The sequence below is a fragment of the Telmatherina bonti genome (genome assembly GCF_933228915.1).
Source record: "Telmatherina bonti genome assembly, chromosome: 13".
NCBI lineage: Eukaryota > Metazoa > Chordata > Actinopteri > Atheriniformes > Telmatherinidae > Telmatherina > Telmatherina bonti.
Genome location: NC_136611.1, coordinates 23,039,521 through 23,063,571, shown reverse-complemented (window position 1 = coordinate 23,063,571; position 24,051 = coordinate 23,039,521). Strand labels below are relative to the sequence as shown.

The 24,051-nt window shown below is 40.8% G+C and overlaps 1 protein-coding gene across 1 annotated transcript in view; it reads left to right on the top strand.

Moving 5' to 3' along the window:
- Positions 1-24,051, top strand: part of LOC306764706 (multiple C2 and transmembrane domain-containing protein 1-like) — a 144,324-nt gene that overhangs the window by 109,909 nt on the left and 10,364 nt on the right. Inside the window, exons 17-21 of the mRNA XM_079251921.1 lie at positions 7,509-7,565; positions 14,089-14,187; positions 21,317-21,426; positions 22,030-22,139; positions 22,436-22,533. Of these exons, the coding sequence (XP_079108047.1) occupies positions 7,509-7,565; positions 14,089-14,187; positions 21,317-21,426; positions 22,030-22,139; positions 22,436-22,533 (474 nt within the window). The remainder of the gene's footprint in view (positions 1-7,508; positions 7,566-14,088; positions 14,188-21,316; positions 21,427-22,029; positions 22,140-22,435; positions 22,534-24,051) is intronic.

Here is a 24,051-nt window from a genome sequence, read left to right as displayed (position 1 = left end):
AGCGCTGCGGTTTTCCAGCAGTCTAGGGTGAGGGTAATGCCAAAAGAATCTCTACTGAACTCACTCTGAAGGGTGAGAGGGAGAGGTGGGGGGGATGAGAGAAAATGAAAAAAAAAAGGAAAGCATACACTTGAGTACAGACTTCCTAATGAACTGGCCTTGATTCATCTGATGGGTTCAATGTGCAGACCCTTCTCCGGTTTTACAACGCAACCACAGTCCATGGCTCTGTCTATAGCAAGTAAACAAACACAGTGTTCTCTACACGCAGTAATTCACCACTCAGGGTCACTGACTGTTGTGTGGTTACATGCTGCTTTGCAAACATATCCTGGATCGGTGCTCCTTACCCTAGCCCCAACCTTGACCAATACCTGCTAAGCAGTCAGAGCGTCCTTAGAACAGCGATTAAAGGAGGCATTGCAGCAGCAGGGTGCCCGACCTCTTCTCTTATCATGTTGCACTCTGACCCAGGAATGCTGACTCTTTAACACCGTTAGCTGACCTGTGTCATACTGGGACATGTTCACTGAAACAAACTAGAAGACTTTTTATGCTGATTGTGTATTTAAGAAAAATCTCATCTATCCACATTTGTGTGAAATCTCTTGTTGAGTAAGTTTTATTCATTTATTTATATTTTTTTAACTTAATTTTGTTTTGTCTTATTTTATTTTACAATACAAGATCTCTTCTCTGGAATTCAGTAATAATTACATTTCAATAGATTTTATTGTAATGACCATTTCAAATCCTGTTTCAATTAGAGGTCCCTAACACCTATACAGAGATTAGCAGGTTTCTTATGGGCATTTCTTAAAATACCTCAAAGTATACAAGGAGGGGAGTGTTTAAAAAAAATTTTTTTGGAGGTCATCTAATGCAAAAGGTTAAAAAAAAAAAAAAAGTGTATCTAGTTCTTCTCTATCTTGTAGAAACAAAATGGATCTATATTTTGTAATGGGTATGTTTATAAAGCCATGACAACCTGTCATTGGTTTGTAGATGTTTGTTTTGAAGAGTTTTATGTTTTGGCTGTGGCCATACCTCTTTTGAAAATTGATGTCACAAAATAGCAGTAGATCTGTGTGAAAACTACAAACTGTGCTCACTCATATGCTACGATCATGTCAATAATTTTTAAAGCTACAAAAACTTTGTCTGTTTAAATAAAAAGTAAAATGTATAAAATTATCACTAGATTACAAAAGTGAAACTTGCAAATATGACTGTAAACTTTATATAAAATGTTTACTGAAGTAAAAATTGAGAGATATAATACTGGATTGAGGTGCATACGTTTGCTTCTGTTAAGACCTGGAGGCTGTGTCCATCTTTTATATGCAGCTTATGGATCAATCCCAGACCTCTTTCATATGAACCCGGCAGCCGGCAGAGCTATGTGAACTAGAGCACAGGCCGGTCGACTGGAGGAAGAGGAAGGCTGCAAGATGCATGCATACATGCATCTTTTCATAGCAGTGTGTTAATGAGTGTATTCAATGAGAGCTGAGATTAAAAAGCAGGGACACATCCCAACAGATATACGTTCACGCTGGTCTCTTGGCCCAGAAAAGCCCTTACCAGATGTTATAGAGGTGTTACTTCTGTGCAGGCTGTTGCACAAGGTACATATGGAACACGGTGATGTCTCTTTCTACCACAGGATGACGGGCAATTAGGCCTCGTCACACTGGAGGACCATCCTCTTTATCCCGTGCTTCAGACCATTACATTGATTCACCCAATGGATCCGCCAACCCATTACGGAAGAGAAGACCTTAATGGCCTGGAGATACTTCACACTCAGAAATGTGTCTCTAGTGACAAGAAAAAGCTGACTGCTTTCAACCCACTCTACATAATCAGTATTAGTATTTTCATAAATACAAATAGGGGTAAATCTTCCTGCTAGAGCTTAGTTGTCCATAAAAATAATAGTAATTGACTCTAATTTTCTTACAATAACAACCATTACTACGTTGGTTTAATGTGTACTGTATTGAGTATGAAGAGATCCTTCTGGATGTAATATGTTGTCTATTAGGATAAGTATAATCTTTTTTATTTCTGAGACAGTAGTTTTGTCTGATTTAATTTGACCATTTTATTTTAGAGTAAGAATTAATTGGCATTTTTATTCCTGCTATTTTCTCTCAATTTTGCATCTCTGAAACCATTCCTATATCTCTGAGCACACTGAGTGTTGACATCTGCCCTCATTAAAAGCCGTGCAAAACACAGGTAGAGAAGAGTAAATATCAGGAAAGCTGGAAGAAAAAGAAGTAACGCTGCCTATTATACCTCCTCTCCTCCAAAAAGTCACACCTCCACTTTTCCCCCTTAAGAATGCAACTCTGAAAAGACAAGGAGAATGAGGAAAAGGAGATGGAGTGGGAGCAGGAGAGACGGAAAAAGACAGAGAGGTATTCTGAGAGACTGAGCGACGGAAAGACAGAGGCAGAGGAAAGCAGCGGTGGATGGCAGGCACTCCTCAGTGCGGAGTCAGACATGGCAGTTGGTGACAGGTGACAAAATCAAAAGGTCATGTCACTTTTAACTGTGAGCGCCTGTGCCCCGCTGATTTCCCTCGTGCCGCCCCGGCATCAGCACCGCTCGTCTCTGCTCCTCTCGTTGCCTCTCCGTCTCTGCTAAACTGGCAGATAGGATGGCAGGCTGGCAGGCAGAAAGACAGGCAACGGGCATAGTTTGAAGCGGGACGGGAGCATCAGGGACGACGCTGCAGAATTCTTCCAGTCTCCCTTTTCATCATGTTGCCTCCCCCTTCTCTTTGTCTAACTCCCTTCATCACACTGAACCTTTGTAAATGTCTGTGCTCTTTGCGAACAACGTCAGCAGTTCAGGGTTTCTGCCTTGGTGCATGTTGTTGTTTTGTCTATAAGGTACACCCACCGTGGCTGTTTCTGAGAGTTTCAGAGGAAACCTCGAGCAGAGGTTCTACAGATTGTATGGAATAAGGAACAGATTCAACATCAAGTATACAACCATCTCTAGTATTCTTTTTTTATTTTACAACTGAATAAGACAAGACATTATCACCCGACTGGGTTGGACAAGTATCCTATTATGTTTAGTAACACTTATCTGTGTAGAGAAGGCTTTTAGAATTGAGAGTTTATCTAAGTAGCTCTCTAAACTCTTTCTAAACATTTATCTTCACTAAGGAGTGAGAAATGTTAGAATAAGTATCTGGAAACATTATTTTGTGATCGTTACATGACTATAAAGCTGCTTTTCTCACCTCCTACCATCAGGCTCCGGCTCTGGTAGCACCCCAGCCTCAACTCTATCCAGCCCCCTACTGGGTGAGTCCTGGCTCGGGCAGTGCAGATGGAAGGGCCCCCCTCTGAGGGCCATGGCTCTGACAGCTTGTGAAGGGCCTGTGTGGGTCAGCCTGGCTCAGCCTTATCAGACACACAGTTCTCCCCCAGCCTGCAGAAACTGTGGTACAGGCAGTGCACATACACACTCATGGACAGTGCATACCAAGTAGGGCCTTGAGATCCCCCCAGCCAGCCACTCTGCCAAACCTCAGCAGCTGGAGAGGTTAAAACCCCCTCACGTATCAAAGAGGAAAAACAGCAGGAGGACGGGGGGTGGGGGGGAGGATAGAGGAAAAGGAGAAAATAGAAGGAAAAAGTATATCTTCATGTTCACCTGGATGTCTGCCTTGGCGTCAATTCCCCCTGCGGCTGTCATTGGGAAAGTGAGGCGGGGAAATGGTGCAACTTAGTCCGGCCAGAGAAGAGAGGGACGAGTTGAGATGTTTCAGAGGAAGGGTGAGAATGTTGTGGCTACTTGTTCAGGTTGTAGAATTTTACCTCCCCTCTCTGGAGTGGTTGTCTGCTCTTAGGTAATTGATCCGAAAAGGTTTCATTCAGTTTTGCTCTGGAAAAATCAGTCTTCTGAAAGAAAAATAGTTTTTTTTCCTTTATATAAAGTTGTTTTAATCCTCCTGCAATCTATATATCCTCATCGTGTAGTTACAGGTAAATTTATCCAGAAAAAGTTCATTATAGTAATAAACTTTTTGAGATTTTTTTTTTTTTTACTTAAAATATTCTATATTTTCAAGTTAATTTGGTCTTGATACCACAAATCATAATAAAATACAATGATATACAAAAATGCTTTAAAGTTTCTTCAAAGCGAGTTTATTTAGTCAGGGGAAAAGTAGGATTCAACTTGACTAAAATGACAACAGGAGATGGCACACTCATGATACCATACAGATAGTTTCTGAAGTCAAATAAGTTAGAGGTTATAGTTGTACTTACGATCACATTTACACTAATATTGTAGAGCCACGTCTCCACCAATGTGAAAATCATAGTCATGACTCCTTGAAAGCATGCTTTGTGTCCTTGAAAACACACTAGGGGTGCTGTTGCACTGTGGCTCACAAGAAGCTTCTTGATAGGCAGTTTTTGACAAATTTACTTTTCCTAGTAGTTGGGATTTGTGACCTCTAATACATCTAATCCTTTTTCAAACTCAGCCCAGGGAAATTTGACTAAGCACCCTGAACTTCAGCTGCCACAAAGCAAACAGGAACCATAAGGATCCAGTCCTGCACCAGTGAATACCAGCCAGTAATAACATGAAGTTTCCCAAACATACCAGGGAGCTTGAGTTCTGATGACAAAATCTATCAAGTACCAAGTAAATCAGATTGAGACCATGACATTTGTGTGATTTTATTTGGCTGTAGTTTTCTTATATATTAGTCATATATTATTTAAAAAAAAAAAAAAAAAAACTCAGAAAACTGTAGAATAGCAGACTTTTTCAGTTTGTTACATGCAGCTAAATTTATTTGTATGGAGAGTACAACAAAGAAGGACAAATCTTGGTCGCGAGGAAGAGCACTTGATGGGACCTGAACGCATCAGATATATACAGTAGTTTATGCAGATCAGTTTTTAGACTTAAGCCGAGGCCAAACGGGTACATTGCTTACTTTAGCAACCATTAGAATTCTCAATGTTATTGTGTTTACTTACCTTCTTTGTACTTGGTGTCAAAATCTACTGTATGCATTTATGATGCACAGTGTAATCTATAAGAATAACCTGCATCATCCCTGTATCATTTGAGTAGGTCTGAATATGTTAATCCTCACCTCAGTATAGCCTGAATTGACTGGAGCATCTCTGCAGGCAGTGTGAGCCCAACGCGATCCTGTCGACAGCAAGGCTTTGATGCGTCCCTGCTGTAATGATAGTTATTCAAACATGATAATGGGGGGGATAAGCAGACAAATGATATCACACACCAAACAGGTCTTACAGAGAGGAAAGAATGAGGCAAACAGATGAAGAGGTAGAGGGATACAGCGAGGGAAAGGGAGATGTTTGAAATTCATCGGCTGCGCTGAGGTAATTTATATCCTCCCTTACTGAGACAGTAGCTTCAGTGCACGCATTTAGCCGTGGCAATCTTCAGGGCAGATGACATGTTCCATGTCGTGTTATTTATTAATTTTACACTGTGTCTCATTGCAGGAAACATGACTTCTCTATGTAACCAGAGGCAAGAGAAGGGAGTGAGCAGAGCAGAGAGCAGAGAGAGACAAACGACTATCATTTTCTCTGTCTCTGTAGGTCATGCTTCTCCAGCTAGCTCATGCTCATTCCTTTGTTTAAAGTTTCGAGCATGTGCCAGGCGTGCCCCAGTAAAGCCTCTGTGTGGAGGATTCCATTATGTTTATATCTTGGCATGGGTGAAAGGATTTGAGAGGAACCATGATGTCTTTTTAAACGGTTATATTTCATTTGTTTAGAGATGCCAGAAGGCTTTCCTTTTACAATATCATGTAAACATTGTATGTATTTGCTGAGTAGAAGAATTCTGTCTCTGCTGTTTATATAATGTGCTGTTAGATTTATCCTGTATCAATAAGGATGTTGTCAATTGTAAAAAGTCAGGCTTCTTTGTCTAGACAGTGATGGAGTCGCAGCAAACTGGGAATAACCAGTTGCTCTACAGTCAGTTAAAATATTCAGTTCTGTGTATACATGCACAACACTTTACCCAAGTGATTCTGAGCTATTGATAGAACACACACACACACACGAACACACACTATTGATTCGCCCCTCTCAACTCTGCCGTTCTGAACTCCTCTTTGTTTGTGTGGGAAGCTGCATTTACATAAGAGGCTTATGTCAGCCGCCACATAGTTTCCCCCTTATTCCAATGAAAAACAAAAAAGGACAAAAGCCATTGTCTTGTTAAGTAATGATTTTTGGATGTCTCCAAACTAGTTAATGTTATTCTGGAGGTGGCAAGGGGGTTGTGGTGAAGTCAGGGCTCGATGAAGGTTTATAGGGGGGTTGGGGCTGGTAACTCAGTGTAACAATGAGAGCTGATGAATTCTGAGGTCGACAGCTGTAGGGCTTATTATATTGGTGTTTATTTATGTAAATTGGGAACAGAAATATGACCTTGTAGTTGTGAAGTGTGATTGACAGAGATAGGGTGGAAATAAGCAGTCGTAACCTCTGATGTTGACTTTTGACTATATAACTGAAATTTGAAGGTTTCATATGGTCATTGAACACAATGAACCAAACTGTTTGCTCAGCATTCTTCTCATACCTATAATTGTCTGTTGACATGTTTTTCCCATACAGATAGTTTTGAATTGGTGATTTGCATTTTGTTTTTTGAATGCAGATGCATATAAATGTTATGCAACTAAATATGAAAACCATGAACTTGCAAGCTCCACTGTTGTGCTGCATGACGTTTGTTGTTCTAAATGTGAGCACATGGCTGTGTTGCAAGGCAAGTCATTTTTCTTCTTGTTGTACAGTATGTCTTATGGCGTCTTGGGGCTTCAGAGTAACACCAGCTCTAGTTTCATCGGTCGTGCACCACTGAGGCAAATAGTTGCCATTCTTTGTGACTTTCTCTCTGAGCTTAAGGCTTTCTTCTTTTCCTCATGCAGTATCATTCTGTGGGAGCATGTATGATAGATACTGTAGGTGAATATATAGAAACTGGAGGTAGAGGTTATAGGCAAGTTCAAAGGTTAGGGAGGTCAGAAGAGACCGAGGAGAATCAGAAGATGCTGGTGTCTTGTCCCTCTGAGTGGTGAATGAGCTGAATGTTTTTGTGCAATGCGATTTGAGTGGATGAATAGGCTCTAATCCTCAGCCCATGCAGATTCAAAGCCAGAGCATTTGCTTACACTTCCAGAAGTGTCAACACATTTAAACAACAGAGTGTTTCTAAAATTAAATTCTACTTCAGAAACATTCTGAAGCTTATGACACATTAGCACTCAGAAATCCAATAGTTGTGCTATCTGCATGCTCCCCATACTCATTAACAAACTCCAGTCTGACATAAGCATAACCAATCAGCTTTAATGTGCCTCTTTGGTTGTTCTGAAGATTTAACCCTGTGTTATCTAATATTTATCTAATGCTTAAATGTTTCTATGTCTCTTTGTCACTTGTCTCTTTCCTCGGAACTGTCAGCAAGCAGTGGAGGACCTGCTGGAGGATGAGGATGAGGATTTTGACAAAGATGACAAGGTAATTATGTCTCATGTCTGGGATACACACACACACACATACACGCACACAAACACACATCGCCTCAGGAGGGGTTGACACTGCTTCACAGACCGGAAACACAAACAGACTAACAAAATGACTCCATCTTTCCCTCCCATCTCCTCCCCTGTTCAGTTATTCTCACCGCCTGAGGCACAAACACATGTTCACAGATTGTACAACCTTTTAACCTTTTTAAAAGTTTTCTCTGTAGGTATATACATAGCACATTCCTCACCTTTCCACCTTCAAGTTTGTTTTATTTTGGTCTTTTAATGCAATTGGCGCACTATCCTGATATTTCCCTTCATGTGCCGCTGTGTTGGACTTGCATTACTAACATTGTGCTTCACACCTTTCTTCCTGGGAACATGCACCCATATAAAGTGCTTAGTTAGCTATTTAGGTCCATTCACTGCTTCTTTATGTCCCAGTAAAACAGCATCTGGGCTTGTCCAGACACTATCAGGTAACAACAGGTGGCTGCTTTACTGCCTCCGCTCATTTACACTGTAAGAACAGCTACTGAAACAAATGCCACTGGTTAGGGTACAGTACTTTGTCAATGCTGCACTTGGGAGCAATGATTTAAATGATGTAGCTCTTTATTCATGCTATTGAGGTTTTTTTTTTTTTTTTTTCTGAAATCTCTTTTTAAATAAAAGCAATTTTCTGTGTTGATACTTTAGCTTGATGAGTCTGGTGGTGTGTGGTAGTGTGAAAGATGGACAACATTACATCTTTAGATGTAGTTGAAGTCTTTTGCAGAGGAAACATTGTATAGTCCAGACACTAGCATGACTTGAACTAGTATTTGATTCTTTAGAAACACGATCTAGTTATGTAAAAGTTAGCAGAATGGAGGAAAACTCTGGATTTAATGCCAGGGATTCTGTATATACTCACATAAAATGTAAACACATTTATAGTGCAGATGGTCACATAGTCATTCCACAAGTAAGTCAGCCAGTCAAGCAATCAGTCAGCCTGGCAGCTAGTTTGGTGATGAACACACAAAGATATGCAAGCATTACATCCTCTCCCACAGTGATGCAGAAGCAAAGTTTCATAGCTGTGAAGTTCCAAGGCTGTAGCGTACGGGGAAGGGTGGGGGCACTGACTGAAGATATTCACCAGACAACCTTGAACCTTTTTTACCCCATCCTTACGTCTGTTCTCCTTCATGGCTTTCCTACCTCCTCTCAGGGAAAAAATACAAATACAGGCATTTGAAAAGCTGCAGATTATATGAAATACATTTTAGACTTTCATATTGAAATGAGCTGCGGAGGCAGCTTGTGTGGCCTCAGTCAGATTTGGAGCCAAACTGATTATTCCAAATAAGAAGGCCTTGCTCTCTGTTCACACAGGGCTGGGATGCTGGATAGCACAGCTGCCACAAAGACTACAATTTACCAACTCTGGCTTCATACATTTTGATCTATCGCTCCCCTCAACTGTTAGCATTTCATTTAAGCTGTAGGGAGGTTGAAAGGGGGCATTTTTCTTTTCTCTGCGCTCATATCTCTCTCCACTCCCACTCTCCTTCTACCCTTTCCTCAATCGTTTCCTCCCTGAATTTTTCTTTTTCTTTCTTTCTGTCTTTCTCTCTTTCTGATATTCAGTCTCTTCCTTCTGCTCTCTTCCTCCAACATGGTTAAGTGCAGAACAAATGGAGTTTCAAGGCTTAGCAAATGTGTCTTTCACATTGGATATGAGGTCTTTGCATTGGATGTGAGCTTCAGCATTAGATAATATGAGTAAGTATGAGGGACGGGTCAAAGGAGGCCTCTTTTATGGCACAGGCCTATAGGGGAGAGTGGGAAGAGGAGGGAGAGAGCAGAGGGGAAAAAAGATTAATAAATGTGCCAAGGCCTCATTTTAATTGAACTTGAAGCATATGTTGCAAGTATGTACAATCCGTCCCAGATGTTTTCTCCGGCCATGTGCATAGCTCTTCCCAGTGCACCACAAGGCAGCTATTAGCTGGATAACCTTTGCTCCAGAGGCTAAATGGGGTATTACATGGCCAAAAAATAGAGCACCTGTTTTTCATTGCAGAGAGGACCCCTTGCAGGCTTTCTGCCTTGGTTTACCACATGTGTTTTGACTTAACAGATTGTTGGGCAGACGTGAAAAGTGTCTTTTTCGTGAGCATGCACTGATGTTAGTCACTTAATCTCAATCAAAGTCCAGCATCTGGACTAATTGATGGCGACAGCTGAGTTGTTAAAGTCAAGCAGACAGGCACGTGAAGGGTAAAAAGGTAGACACAAACATTTTTTTCTCCTCTCTAATTTCCAACCTTATTGTGTATGACCATCTAGAGCAGCATTTCTCAGTCGTGGTCCTGTGGGACCTGCATGTTTTTGTTTCTTCCAACTGCAGAACACCTGATTTAGATTAATTAAACTGCTCGTCAAGTTCTTTGCAGGTGTGCTAATGAGCCATTCATTTGAGTCGGGTGTGTTGAAGTAGGGTTACCTCTAAAACATGCAGGGGGACGGTACCTGAGGACCAGGGTTGATGTTTTCTAAATACATCCAGTTTACATTTGATGCCTAAATCCAGATTATGCAATTTTCATCCCTTTCACAAGACATGACGCAAGATGGTAAACAGTCCCTTCAAGTTCTAGTACAATGCAACATGTCTTATTGTATAACAAATAACACAACCTGGTGGTTATTTCCTTTTGTGAGGTCACAAAGAGGGATTTCTCAGACTCACCCGTTTGAGTCATACACAGGCCATGGGGACACATATGACTATTAGAAAACTTTCAGAAAGTGAATTTTAATATGGGACCTTTAAAGAAGGGAGGGAGAAGAAAATGAACATGACTGACACAGAAATGTTGATTTTAATGCCATGTTCATTCACACAGACTGAATCCATTAACACTCAGTGGATGGACTTGATGCTTGGAGTCATGGCAACAATCGGTCACATAATTAGAGAAGATTCAATTACCTGGTTCCTCCCTCGTCAAAAGTTTAAAACTGTTTTACCAAAGACAGCACGACAAACCTACAATTTGATTAGGCAACCCAAGATGTCACCCCATTTGAAGACAATGGATGGCAAGAATGCTGATGCTTGATAGATGCATACATTTAAATTAGACCATACACTTTCTATCTTCTGCTATTATCAGGGAAAATTTGACTTCATGCAACTTCAATCATTCATCACAGTCAACACAAAGCTTTTCTTTTAAATTAAGCTTGTTTACAAAAAAAACCCTGTGTCATGCCGTACCATTACATTATTCCAGCATCTTGAAATACAGCCTGAGATTTGAGGAGAGTGAGGTAGCAAAAACATGTTATTCATTCCTATATTTACAGGCTGCTAGCTGCAGGGATTTTAGTGTGTAATCTAGCTCATGATACCTTCTCTCACCTGTGGGCTCACTGTCCAGAGCTGGCAAGACACAATCACCTTTAGGCTGTGAGTGTGTGAGTATTTGTGTGTTTAAACATATCTATTTGTGTGAGTTTCTCACATGCATGTGTATGCAGCTCAGCTGCCTCCCAGAGGGGAGCTTACTGGAAAAATGGGGAGAGAGAGAGTGAATGAGAGAGAGACAGATTGAAGGAGTGAGGAGATTACCCTCACACGGTTGACTGGTCACTGAAGCGCTTGTGCTCTGCTCAGCTAGGCTCCACTAGCCTCAGGAGGACCTGACACAGATAAGATACACACTGCAATCATGTCCTGCTCAGGGGCTTACTGCTTGGTGCAACCCCCTCTCTTTTTCCCAACGTGTCTATCTATCAATATCTAGCTCACACACACATGTACAGATAAAAAGAATCTTTTTCCTCTCCCATTTCTTACTAATTTTCTCCTCAAAGTAAATATAGAGCAGTTATTATTCCTGAACTAGAACACGTTGATCTAAAAAAAATATAAGGCCTTTTTTGGTCTTCTTTTTACTTTTTGCTTTTTTTTATGGACCCATTTCTTCAAGACACCCAGTTTTCAGGTCAAACACTAGGCCAGTGGCTATTTTTCAGTGTTATTTTTGACCTTTTGAGGAAGCGGCAAATTAAAAAATTTATAGCCTATGTATGTAATATTCAGACATCTTACAGGACACAAATATTAGCTTAATATTTTAAATAGGGCTGGAAAAATAGTGAAATAGATTTTTTTTTCTAAAAGCATGAACACAACAAAATATGGCTTAAACATTTAAAAGTGTTACTGATTGATTCTATAATGAATCTACTTATCCTGCATCTGTATTATTAACAACAGTGATAACAAAAATGCTACAATTGTATGGTGTTAACCAAAATAATCTTTATTATAGAGAACTGAAAAAAGTACTGCTGGCCTGCTAGACATGACGTTGAGAAACCTTTTCACAATTAAGTAATGTAAATTAATGCACCTCCTTCAGCTACACCACTCTAAATAAAGCTCTAAGTTGGAAAAAAAAACAAAAAAAAAAACAACAAAAAACCAATACTACCAGCTAGCTTGTTTATACTTGGGTCAATTGTCCAACCCAAGTTTGTTTATGATAGTTTTATGTAGCAATCTTCTATCATTTCCTGTCTTGACTTTCAGAAACTAAAAAAAGAAGCAAGTAAACTAAAAAATGTTCATTTTTTCAGTACATGATTGTCATTCTGCTTTAAGTTCAAATGTACATTTTACTAACTACACACTATTACACACTGGTCAAGCATCAAATCTTTTGAAACTGATCTGTATTGCTTAAGTATCATGACCACCTTTTTGAAATATTATTTGTTTATTTTCTGCCACCGTGGCTGTCTTTAATCACGCCAGTTGTTAACTAGAAAAGCTTAAACATGCTCATGTCTCCATGGAAAATACTGAGAACTGCTGCTGCTGTTCCAGTGACGCCAGAGCAAGCTCCAGTTTTGTTGATAAAAAGGAAAACCTTTTTAGAGTATTGAAAAATAACATCTCAGGTCCTAATGTACCTTGAATTCCTTTTCAATGAGTCCACTATGAATAGTAGATAAAATGTATCTGATGCTTCATCTTGCAAACCACATAATCAGCTTCCCAAATCACTGAATGTATTTATAACTATTATTTGTCATACTGAGAAACCCCTAACACAACTTACTGATTTCCCTACAGGTATTACAAACACATTTCCAAACACCTAGTAGTTTGAATGAAGGGGGTTTATCAATGATTCTCTAGCAAACATTTAACTACTTGAACATATTATCTCTCTTTTTGCCCCTGTATGCTCATCCCTTGATGTTTGTTGTTTGTTTCCTTCGTACCATTAAGACTGTTCTATACTTCAAATAAAGTTAAATAAACTGCAATTTTGTCTCAGCATTAAGATAATTAACTATAAAGTTTTTGAACTCCCCTTCAGACAACATAAGGAGCTTTGCAGCCCCAGCACTCCTCTCTCAGTCCCAGTCACGGCACTGCGCTGATTGCTCAGATAGGGACATGACATAATGTCATTGGACTAAAAAGAGCATTGGGAATTATATCAATGCACTGAAAAGAAGCATGACTGAAATATTGTTCTGGGGAGGCTATTCAGCCTGTGGTACATTGGGTTTGTCCTCAGGTATCGGGGGGTTTTAGCTGCAAAGGAGAATAGGAGAGAGTGGAAGAGAAAAAAAAAAAAGTTTGAATGTCTCATGTTCTTGTCTGTGTGCTGCTTGTGAAGGATGAAAAGTGTCACGCTGTAAAAGATGCTTTTGACTTTTCTGCTTCATTTTTCTTCCCGCCTCGCTGTCTCTTTTTCCTCTGTTCAGCAGAGATGCTGGTAGAAACTGCATTTTAATCATGTTTGGCTAATAGAGGGAGGAATGAAAACAAAAAGGCGAGTGAAAGAAGCATGGAGGGGTATTGTCTCTCTATGCAAAACACACTGCATTGTTTGTTTTTTCTCTTTATCACACACACACATCAGGTGGATCATCTCTCACTATCTCTATTCCCCGCAGATACTTATCTCTAGCTTTTTGTCTGTGGCTTTTTCTCCATGGTTCTCGCTTTCTCTGCTTCTTCACCACTGTCTCATCACCTTGTCTTTCGTTATTTAAATGAAATTTAGTTGTTTTGCTCTTGTTCTTCAAAAAAGTTATGAGTTAAAGTTTACTACTGTGGTCTTTATTGAAATCAGTGCCACTGGTGCTCCTCTGGTTAAGGTGTGTGTATCCCCAACCAACCAACCAAAAAAAAAAAAAAAAAAAGAATTGATGATATAGAACAGCATGATATAGAAGCCTCAAATGTTTGGAAGATGGTTTACTTTTTCAAAAGTACTCTAAAATCTAAACAAAGGTAAGTACTGGGAAAAAAAGAGGAAAAATAATCACCCTTGCAAAGCTAAAGCTGTTTCCAGTATTATGCTTGTGTTATCTTTTTCTGCAGTGGATTTGGTAAGAAGGAATTATAAGACCAAACATCCACCATGTCTAACCCTCTCACTTTAATTTCTGCGGCTGGTAAAGAGAAAATCTCATTGTAATCTATCCACAAGGACCCTAAACCAGACCCCTGGGAGGAGAGCCGTGATAATAACCATATCCTCGAGGATATGTTGGCTTCCTGGCACTTTGAGTGGATACGAGCGATGGTGGTAAGTGGACGTATGTGTGGCTCTGGCACGGACTCCTGCTGGTGTGTGTTGCTGTCTCCCGGTCTGCTGTTTTGGTCATCGTCTGTCCAGCGGCTTCCGTCTGCCGCCCTGTCAGGTTTTGTTTTAAGTAACTGTTCCCTGTCCACGTCTTAGCTAATACCTACGCACTGCACGTTTGGCCTCCAACCCAACTCACTGCAAGGGCCATGCTTGTGTCTGCTCTTTAAGGTGATGGGGAAACTCCAGCATGGAAAGCTGCTCCTGTTCTTTTGTGTGACACCCCTTTTGCAAACTGTAGAGCTGTTATACTGCAAGGTGACAATGGTAGAATGAAGAGTGATGGTGTGTGTAGTATGTTTTTAGACTTTTTATGGTGACATAAGAAGTCACTAAATGCATTTCTTTTAATATGATCAATAAAAGCCAAATTTTTTCACATAGAGTGGTTTAGCATACTTTTATGTAACAAACACAAAGTGTTTACACATCCCTCTCACAAATGGTTGCATTTGCATCTCACAAATCAATCACCAAACAAGGTATTTTTTCTAATAGCTCACTTCCCTTCGTGTTTATATGCGTGTGTGTGTGTGTGTGGTGGCTGGTGGGGTGACCTGAGCACAGTTGTGAGTGCTTTTTCTCTTAAAAAATTCTTAAGAAACATCAAATTATATTATACTGTGGAAGAAAATCCCAATGCTCATTATACATAATACAACAGTGTATATTCCCCCAAGATTTATTGTTCTGAATCACATACACACAAGTGGCTGAGCCACTTGAACTTTTCAATTGATGAACTATGCATCAAAGGATGACACTATGCGCTACTTGTACTTTAGGTGAGGAAGACTGTGCATGCTCTCATCCACCCAAAGTAACTCTCTTCAAAACTCTCACTGAGAAGGATGTTGAAGATGGCACACACTCAGCCCTCCCGGTCTCTCATTGGACAGAATGTGGAGCACAACGCTTGACAGCAATGTTGTCTGAATTTGAAAGTCAGACATGTAAGATAGCAGCCGCCACCTTTTCTTTTAACAAGAGTCATAAATCTGTAATGAGCACAGAGAGGATGCATATTTTATTTACTTTTTTGAGGACGTGATCTCCTCACTTCTTAGCAATGCACTGCATTGTTTCTTTTTTTCCTTCCAAAACAAATTTTAAGACGGTAGATTTTACATCTGTCTCTATTGCTTGCGTCTCTCTAAACATGCATACATAATTAAAGTATGGCAAAGTTAGTCAGTTTCAGAGACTGAGGTGATGAATCAGATGTAACTTGATCCCATAAAAACTAGCGTAATGTTGTCAGTAAAGATATAAACGGCCTAAAACTTTTGCACCTTTTTTTTAGAGGCGTAGAAGCTTGAATGTACTTTCAGTTTGGGATGGTCAAAGCACTGCATTTGTGCTAGTATATATTTTTTAAAATCTAGGCCTGGAGACATCGACAGTGAGACATACAGACTGACAGACAGTGGAAGATGGGTTGGGAGCAGCTAAAACCAGGCCAGCAGCAGACAAGAGTAATGTTGTCCCATTCATCACACTCTGCTGTACATGATCCTGGGAAGGACAGGGGAAGGAGAGTGCAGGAGCAGGGGAACAGAGGTGAGGCAGGGTGGGTGGGGGTCGGGTGGCGTGCAGCAGGGGGTGTGGAAGGGGTGATCAAGAGCAGAAGTTGTGTTGTAGTCATTTACGCTTGTGTGCGGGGGTATGGGCCTGACCTTGAGCCTGATAGAGGAGCTGGCATGGGGGAGGTGATGAGAGGCCCCAGAGGGAGATGGGTAAAGATGATCAGTGGCAACCAACCTCCTGCCAACCAGACACATTAGAGACACACACACACACACACGCAAACACACACCCCTAACACGAAAAACTTTTCTATTTAGGATACGAAGCAAAGGTCAAACTGAAAATAAGTCACCACCTTCATCAACTCTTCCTTTTAATCCCTTATTCTCTTTGTCCCTCTATCATTCTTTTACATATGAGTATATTTATCCTCGCACTGGGACTTGACTGGGTGAAGAGACTAATTAGTACAGGGGATCATTCTGTGTGCCCGGTCCACCCTCAGTTGACAGTCTTAACTGGAGTTTGACTTTGGCTTTCTGGGACCAACCTTTAGAACTGATACTGACGTTCTCCAACATGTGTACATCACGTAAACGCAGAAATACACAAAAACTCTAATGTCACAGTTATCTGTTTGGGTCCGAAGGTGTGAGATGCTCCTGAGCATGGCTTTCTATGTGTGAGCTGCTTGATTAGGACTGAGAAGATGTGTGGTGCATGTCAGTAGTCTAGTTAGGCACATTTTTATGTGTTTTAACAAAAAGACAGGGAGGGAAATGGATATATGGGATAAATTATTTATTTAATAATAATAAAAACTGAACATCTGCCTCTCTCATGTGGCCCTGGCAAAGATCCAGGTTGGATGGTTTTATCTGCAACCATACACTTGTACTTGGTCTTGTCATTATTTTCTGATGAGATTAGTGGTCTTATTGGTGAGGTCCTGAATAGTTTTTTTAAACCCCTTTGAGGGGTTTAAAAATCCTACTTTATAAAATCTGTGATTTGATCTTTCCTTGCAGAGTTGATAACACATGGAACAGACCAAATAGGCAGCAGTTTTAGAATTATGAATGAGCAACTTAAAAGATAAGAAAATGGTGCCGCATTTAGGAAGAACGACATTTATTTTCCGAATATTTCATTTTACTGAAACAACATAACTTAATCTCTGTGGGGTAAATGCAAAATAGTGAATAAACATGATTAACTCTAACTTAAGTATAAAATACGATTTAACCACTTGTAAGCCTCAGCAGCTATGCTTTACACTCACACCTTTACAGGTGTGAGTGTAAATACTATTTAGTATTTTGTCCTCTCTGGTTCTTGCGCATATTTTGTAATTGAATTTGTGTTGGTTTTCCAATGGTTTTTCTCCCTTCTCCTGAGGTGAAAACAGGAGGTATACCGACTGTCTCTGCGGCTACAAAATCAACAAAAGTGCTTTTGGATGCCCTCTGGGAGCCACATATTAGCATGCTGTCACATTTTATATGACATTTCAATTTTTACTGTGCTGCCAGAGTGAGAGAGTGAAAACAAAGAAAAACAGGTGCAATTTTAGCACAGCAGCAATGAGCAGCAGTCACTTGTGGTTCAGACTCATTTCCTGGTATTATTGGATGTATGCTGCTACATTATAACTGTAAGGTTTATCATTTTTATGGCATAACCCAGCAGGGAGAGCAGTGTGATCGGAGGTTAAAATAGTCTCAAATGGCTTTCTCTTTTCCACCCACTGGATATAGGACAGATATTTGAGTCCATAGTAATAGGCTAAGTCCTCAGTGACCTCTCTCTTGTTTAGCTCTAGGCCTTGGGTCAGTGAAGAACAAACTGTCTTTGCAAAGTTTACAAATGTTCACTTTACACTTTTTGCATATAGATGTGCTTTGCCATGGTGGCATCACTGAAAGAAGCGGAGCAGTATGGTACACAGAGGCGCTGCTCATCGTCGCTTTGTTAAATATTTAATTGTGTGTTTCAAGGAGTTTACCACAATTGTTTACCACAATTTACCAGCAAGTGCAGTGTGGTTATCCTTATTTCTGTTTGTGTGAGAGTGTGTCCCTTGGCTGTCTATGGTATCACTGAGGGTTATTTTTCTCATAACACATACAAACAACCCACATCACTTTAACAAGCGTTCCCTGCTGCTAAGCTGAAGAGTGCTTGGCAGGGATTTCATATTGCACTTCACACATCCAAACAATGATGCAAACTTTGGACATAACCACAAAAGATGCATTTATTGTCTTTAAATGGCATACATGCAATTAAAATGTGCAAGTCTCACCCAACAAAGGACGCTGACTCACTAAATATTTTGGCTTTCAGCCCTGATGAGAGTTAATTGATGTCAAAGTTTCTTCTGTACACAAAAACATTTCAGCCACAGGACAAACTATCATAAAACAGTTTTTATTTAATAGCGCACTGCTCTGCTGACTTTACCCTGAGCTCACAACAGTCTGAGTGGTCCTCACCCTTTGCTGTGAAGGAGATTACAATATAAAACAAATGATTTTCCAAAAGAGACATTAACCAGCACACAATTATGATGTCAGAAGAATCCCGTGAATGCAACCAGATTTTATTGCAGGTATGATTAAATAGAGCCTCTGGAAATAAGACATATAAAACAAAAATTAATGTGAAAAAATACTGACATGATAAGCTTCATTACAAGTTTGAGAATGATAATCATACGTTTTATTGTCATTCAAAGCCCATGGTCTTTTATTTGAAACTATTCTGCATCATTATATGAATTTGCATACAAACATGGTTTGCGCCCCTGATGGAAAAGTTGACATCTGCATAGGTGTTGTAATAGAAAAAAAATCCTCATGAACAATTATTGTGACGTTGGAGCGTATGTACAGATGGCACTGTAACAGGTCAGCATAACACAATATGTGTAGATAAACTGACAGTTGCGGTCTATCAAAATTCATGACGCTAAACACTTTGGGCTGGTTTCCTGGCATTCAGCATCATTCAACTAAACAATCTGTTAGAGGTGATGGGATTTGCAGCATACTTTGAGCATGAACATAACTTCCATCTGCAGCCAAGTAAAAGCAAGGGGCTGCAAAGATTATATAGTATTAGCCTTGCCTTCAAGTCTGTCTAAGCCCTCTTTTCTGCTTGGACCAACACAGGAAGGGGCAGATAGAAATACAGGTCTGACATCTCCTGCAAAGATTCCTCTTCTCCAATAATCAGGACTTGAAAAGTACATATATGTTTGCTATTGGTTGAAACACATATTTACACACAGAAGGTTTGACAGATCTTTTATTCCAGGTATACTGGTGGTGGTTCCACATCTGTAGGAATATGTCTTGGAAATTCACAACTTTTTGTGAAATATTAACTCATACTATGATGTATAAATGGCTTGTCTCCTGTTTCCTGCCTGTGTAAGTTATCGTTCTGCGAGTCATGAGCTCACAGTGTAAAACTAATTTGTTCAATAAAAAGGAGGCAGCTTTTAGAAGTCAAGGGCCCTCACTGTCTAATGTATGTTGGGATGTAGTATTGTTTGTAGAGTCACACAGCAAGACCAGGTGTGCAGATCAACCTTATCTCATAGCTGTAGGGTGTGTGTGTTTGTGTGCATATTAGGTTCCATTATAAGAACAGGTTGCCTGACTCCATATGTGCGCAGTGTGTAGAGAAGCTGGGAAAACAAGGTTCTCCATGGCCCTCAGTGTTATTGCTACCTCCCGCTTCCCCAGTCCGTGTTTGAAGACAGGAAATAGGAGTCAGACCGCAGTCCGAAGGGCATGTGGCAATGGTTTATACTCCAATGACCTCTGCCCTTTCCTTTCCACCCCCACACCACTCCCATGGCCCCCAAACCCTCTCCCCTGAGTCTGGGCTTGAAAATAAAACGTCCTGACCCGGCCCAGCCCGGCTCGGCCCAGCCTTACCAAGCCCAACACAATAGACACTGCGCTCTAAGATTTGTTTGAGCGAGCAATGAAAAACAGATGGACTCTGACAAAAGGACTGAGAAAAGCAGGAGCGCGCGCGAGGAGGAAAGAAAGGGAGTCTTGTAAAATATTTGCAAAGAAAAATAACCCCGGCTGCCTAATTATATCTATTTGTCTTGTGTGGTTTTGCTGGGGAGGTAATGTGGTCTCCTTGACTTCTCTATGGTTCATTTTTTTTACATTATCTGATCTTGGATGGAGAGTAGAAAGAAGAGTGGAGGTTTGGGGGCAGTTTGGGTCTCTTTGGGAGGGTTGTGGTGAGGTGGCTGGTCTCAAAGAGCAAAATGCGGTGAAGGCCTCCGAGGTCCTACAGGTTTCATGTCATTTACTGATTCACTGTCTTCTTTTAGTGTAATTACAAGAATTACTTGGAGCTTTATTTCTTTAGTGTAACAAGGTCCATCAATCTTCGTCTATAACAGTCATTTTATATATGCTGTTTTTGATTGTGATGTAGAGTTAAGTTTTTCTTTTTAAAAGGGGGTATTTTGCAGATAATTGACAGCTGGGATGTATATTTCTATTTCCCAGCTTTGTACATTCCAAATTTAGTCTTATCTCAATGAGTAAAGTTCCCAGTATCTTTAATTCAGTTTTTCTTTCACAAGTGTTTATGTTAATAGATGGTGAGGTGCAAACACTGGATGATCAAATTCTCCTGCTCTTGCCATTTTATCAATAGATGTCACCGCTTCACACGTACTTCTCGGTAGTTTTTGCTCCTCTTCTGTTTCCCAAGCATGCCACCAATAATACCTAGTAACAGACAGTCTGTGTGTTGATGTCCTCACTCGGCCAATGGCTATAGATCACCTCATTGTGTCCAGATTTGTCCTGTCCCTGCCTGCCTGTCAGTCAGCAGGCAGCTCATTCACTGTTGCATGACTTCTTAAATTCTTGACTTTATTTCAGTGAGAGCAGCAGGGTTTGTGGACTTTAGATGGCCTGCATAGTTTGTGGTTTCTCCTCCAATCTCTAGCAAGTTCACAACCATCAAAACTTGAAAATCAAGAGCTGTTCATGGTGGTTGACGGCGTTAATGAGGATGATAATGATGTCATGGCTGGTGACATCATCACAGTGTGCCAGCCAGCAGAACAAAAGAGGGCTCTGCCGGGTCCTCGTAGCTGCCTTGGCAGCAGTAGAAAGAGACCGGGAGAGCCCAAAGATTGATGTATCCATTTGGCTTTCAGTTTAATTCTGCCTCCCTATTCACATATTCAAATTTTCTTGTGTGAGCCTTTCTAAGGAGAAAAAACATTTTGATTTGTTCTGCCAACTTTATATCTCCATTACTGCCTGAAATGAAAGCGCTCCGTCACTTCATGCAGGATATCCGGTGATTTGGCTTCCCCTCTCCAAATCTTTGACGCTATTTAAAATGTATTGTTCTCACAGAGACGCCTATGCCCAGCCAGTGTCTTCTCTCTTCTCCTTCTTTCTCCTCCTGTCTCTTTTCTGCCTGTCTCCATGTCCTCTTCCCTCATCCTTGCTCTCTTTCTCCCTTGCCTACATCTCTATCTGTCCTCTTGCAGGACTCGGAGAGAAAGGGCTTCATGAACAAGCTTTATGCCATTCAGGACGTGTGCATCAGCGTGCAGAATGCACTGGATGAAGTGGCCTCCTATGGCGAGAGGATAAAGAAGTGAGTCGTAAGCCCGCTCCTCGGCACCGGGCCCGCTTCGCTCTGCTTCACTCTACATGTCCCAGTGTTTTGTTGTTTTTTTTTTCTTTCCACATTGCTCGGCTGCTCTGCCTTTTCTTGCCAGCGTAACCGAGTGTAACTCAGTGCTGTTCCCAGGAAATATTATCAGTGTGGCACTCAGCCCTCAGACAAAAACACAAAGGCTGTCTCTCTTTATGTCCATAACATCTCGCCTAGCCCTTCATGACCTCTGAAGAAAGTCATAAACACACATTAGTGCATGCATGAATATGCATTTTCTTTGATTAACTGCACACATTCTGAACCACAAGGATCCCTACTTTGACATAAAAGGATAATCAAAAAAACAAGATGAAGGGAAGGTGTTTTGTTTTCCTTCACATTAGTAAGCTTGATTCTGTCCATTTGTAAAGTGAATTGAATAATGGTCTGTCTTCCCTCTTTCTTGCTGATTTGTAAGATTGCATGAACTTGTCATTTACTGACTCCTGCTTCTGTTATTACAAGTATATATAATACAGCCCGACTAGGTTTTTGCTATGGGTGATTTCTTGTCACGCCATTTTTTTCCTCCCTTTGCAGCACATTTAACTGGACAGTGCCTTTCTTAAGCTGGCTGGCGATTGTGGCACTTGGAGTCGCCACCATCATCATCTATTTCATCCCCCTTCGACTTATTGTGTTGGCCTGGGGTGAGCTGATCTCATATTGGCTATTTAATTACTTTGTGCATAATTAAATTCATGTAGCATCAAAGTGAATCTGTTACAGAAAAGTACTTTTTCCAGTTTTTTACATGCTTCTTTTTGTTTTATTTATTTATCTATTTTTATAATCTGTGTTAGGCACAAATCAACAATGTAGCATTACAGCATGTAAAACAACCATAAAGGCTTTTATCAGCATATTCGGTTTACAGCATTTGCCAAAAATCTCTTCTCTTTTCCAACTCTTCCCCTACATGCCCTTGCTGGTTTTCTCCCTACAGGAGTGAATAAATTCACCAAGAAGCTCCGAGACCCCTATACCATTGATAACAACGAGCTGCTAGATTTTCTTTCCAGAGTTCCCTCAGATGTGCAAGTGGTGGGTTAACTTTCCGTTTTGACATCTCATCTGTTGAGCTGTGTGCTTGGGCAAGGCTTGGGTCTCTTTTTTTTTTATTATCTCTTCTGCTTCTAACTCATCTCTTTACCTTTTCTCCTCTCGGCCTCTGTGTCTTCGCTGCTGTACTTTCTTGTAAGGTGAACGAACTGTCCTTTGTTTTAGCCATGCAGACATCTAATCTAATTATTTCAAAGCTGTTTCTGTGTTTTCCTATTAATAGCTTCCTAGACTAATTCAATTTCCTCTTACATGGCTGGAGCTCTGTTGTAAGATAACAAGGTTAAGTGAGTTTAGTACCCAGCATATAACTAGGCTGATTGACTCCATACATATACTCTCACACACAATTACAGTTAGGTGTTGTTTCCCAGCAATGCTAGTAATTGAAACAGAGTGTAAATCAACAGTTTACCGGCTCCTTGCGGTTTTGCTTCTACATTAACCGTGAGATCAGATTAACTTTGTGGCTGAAGACTGCAGATGCTTTTTTTTTTTTTTTTTTTTTGGTGAAACATACAGTACATTTGTTTGTGTGTGTGCATGTGTATGTGTGTGTAAGCCATAGCATGCTGAGCTTCCTAGGACAAAGTGCAGTTTAAACAGCAATTAAGCAGCAGCTTGTGAAAGTTGTGGTGTTATCCAGCACCAGTGGTGTCCACTGTGGCCGTTAAGCCCTGCTGAGCCGAGTTCAATACGCACGCACACACACTAACACACAGATTTACACGGATGCAGGCTGAGGCTGAACGACCCAGGGCGTCTGATACAACCAATACCCTGCCACATTGGTGCTGACACATTTCCTCTTTGATCGCTTGTTGCCCGCGACGTCTTTCATCTTTACAGGGTCATAATCCATGCTCCCCTACACACCCGTCGTGCTCTCCCCCTTTGTGCCCCCGTGCAGTTTTGTAGTTTACAGGGGCCTGCTGCAGCAGCAGGCACAGGGCAAGCCACGGACTTAAATGAGCCCAAGCTGTCCCTTCTGGTGAAGTGCAGCCACCTTACACACCTGGAGCCTGGGGGTGTGTAGCGGGGAAGGGGCCCAAGCCCGGCAGGTACGAGGCCTTTACAAGGTTCCTAATGAGGGCCTGCTGGCTAAGGAAGGAGGGGGCAGACGTGCTCTGGTCTACTGCCTGTACTGCTGGAGTCATGCCTACTGTATAAGTAAGACTGTTACTGCTACTGTACATTTATAGCTGCAGCTGTAGGAATGGTAATTGATGCCAGGTTTCAGTAAGAACTTTGAGGCTTACAGACTAACAGGACTGCAGAAAGATGTTGAAGTAAATATGACAAAATGATTAAGATTCACTAAACAAAACACAAGGGGAAAAATTAGTCAAGTTAATAAGTCATTTGAAATGACTCAAAAAGACAGGGTGTTTGTGTTTGTATCAGCAAGAGACCGTCAGAGACATCTGATAAACGTTTGCTCTATGAATCCAAAGGTTAGTTTTCTGAGAGGATGTACTGCTCTGCGGTCGTTAGCTAAAA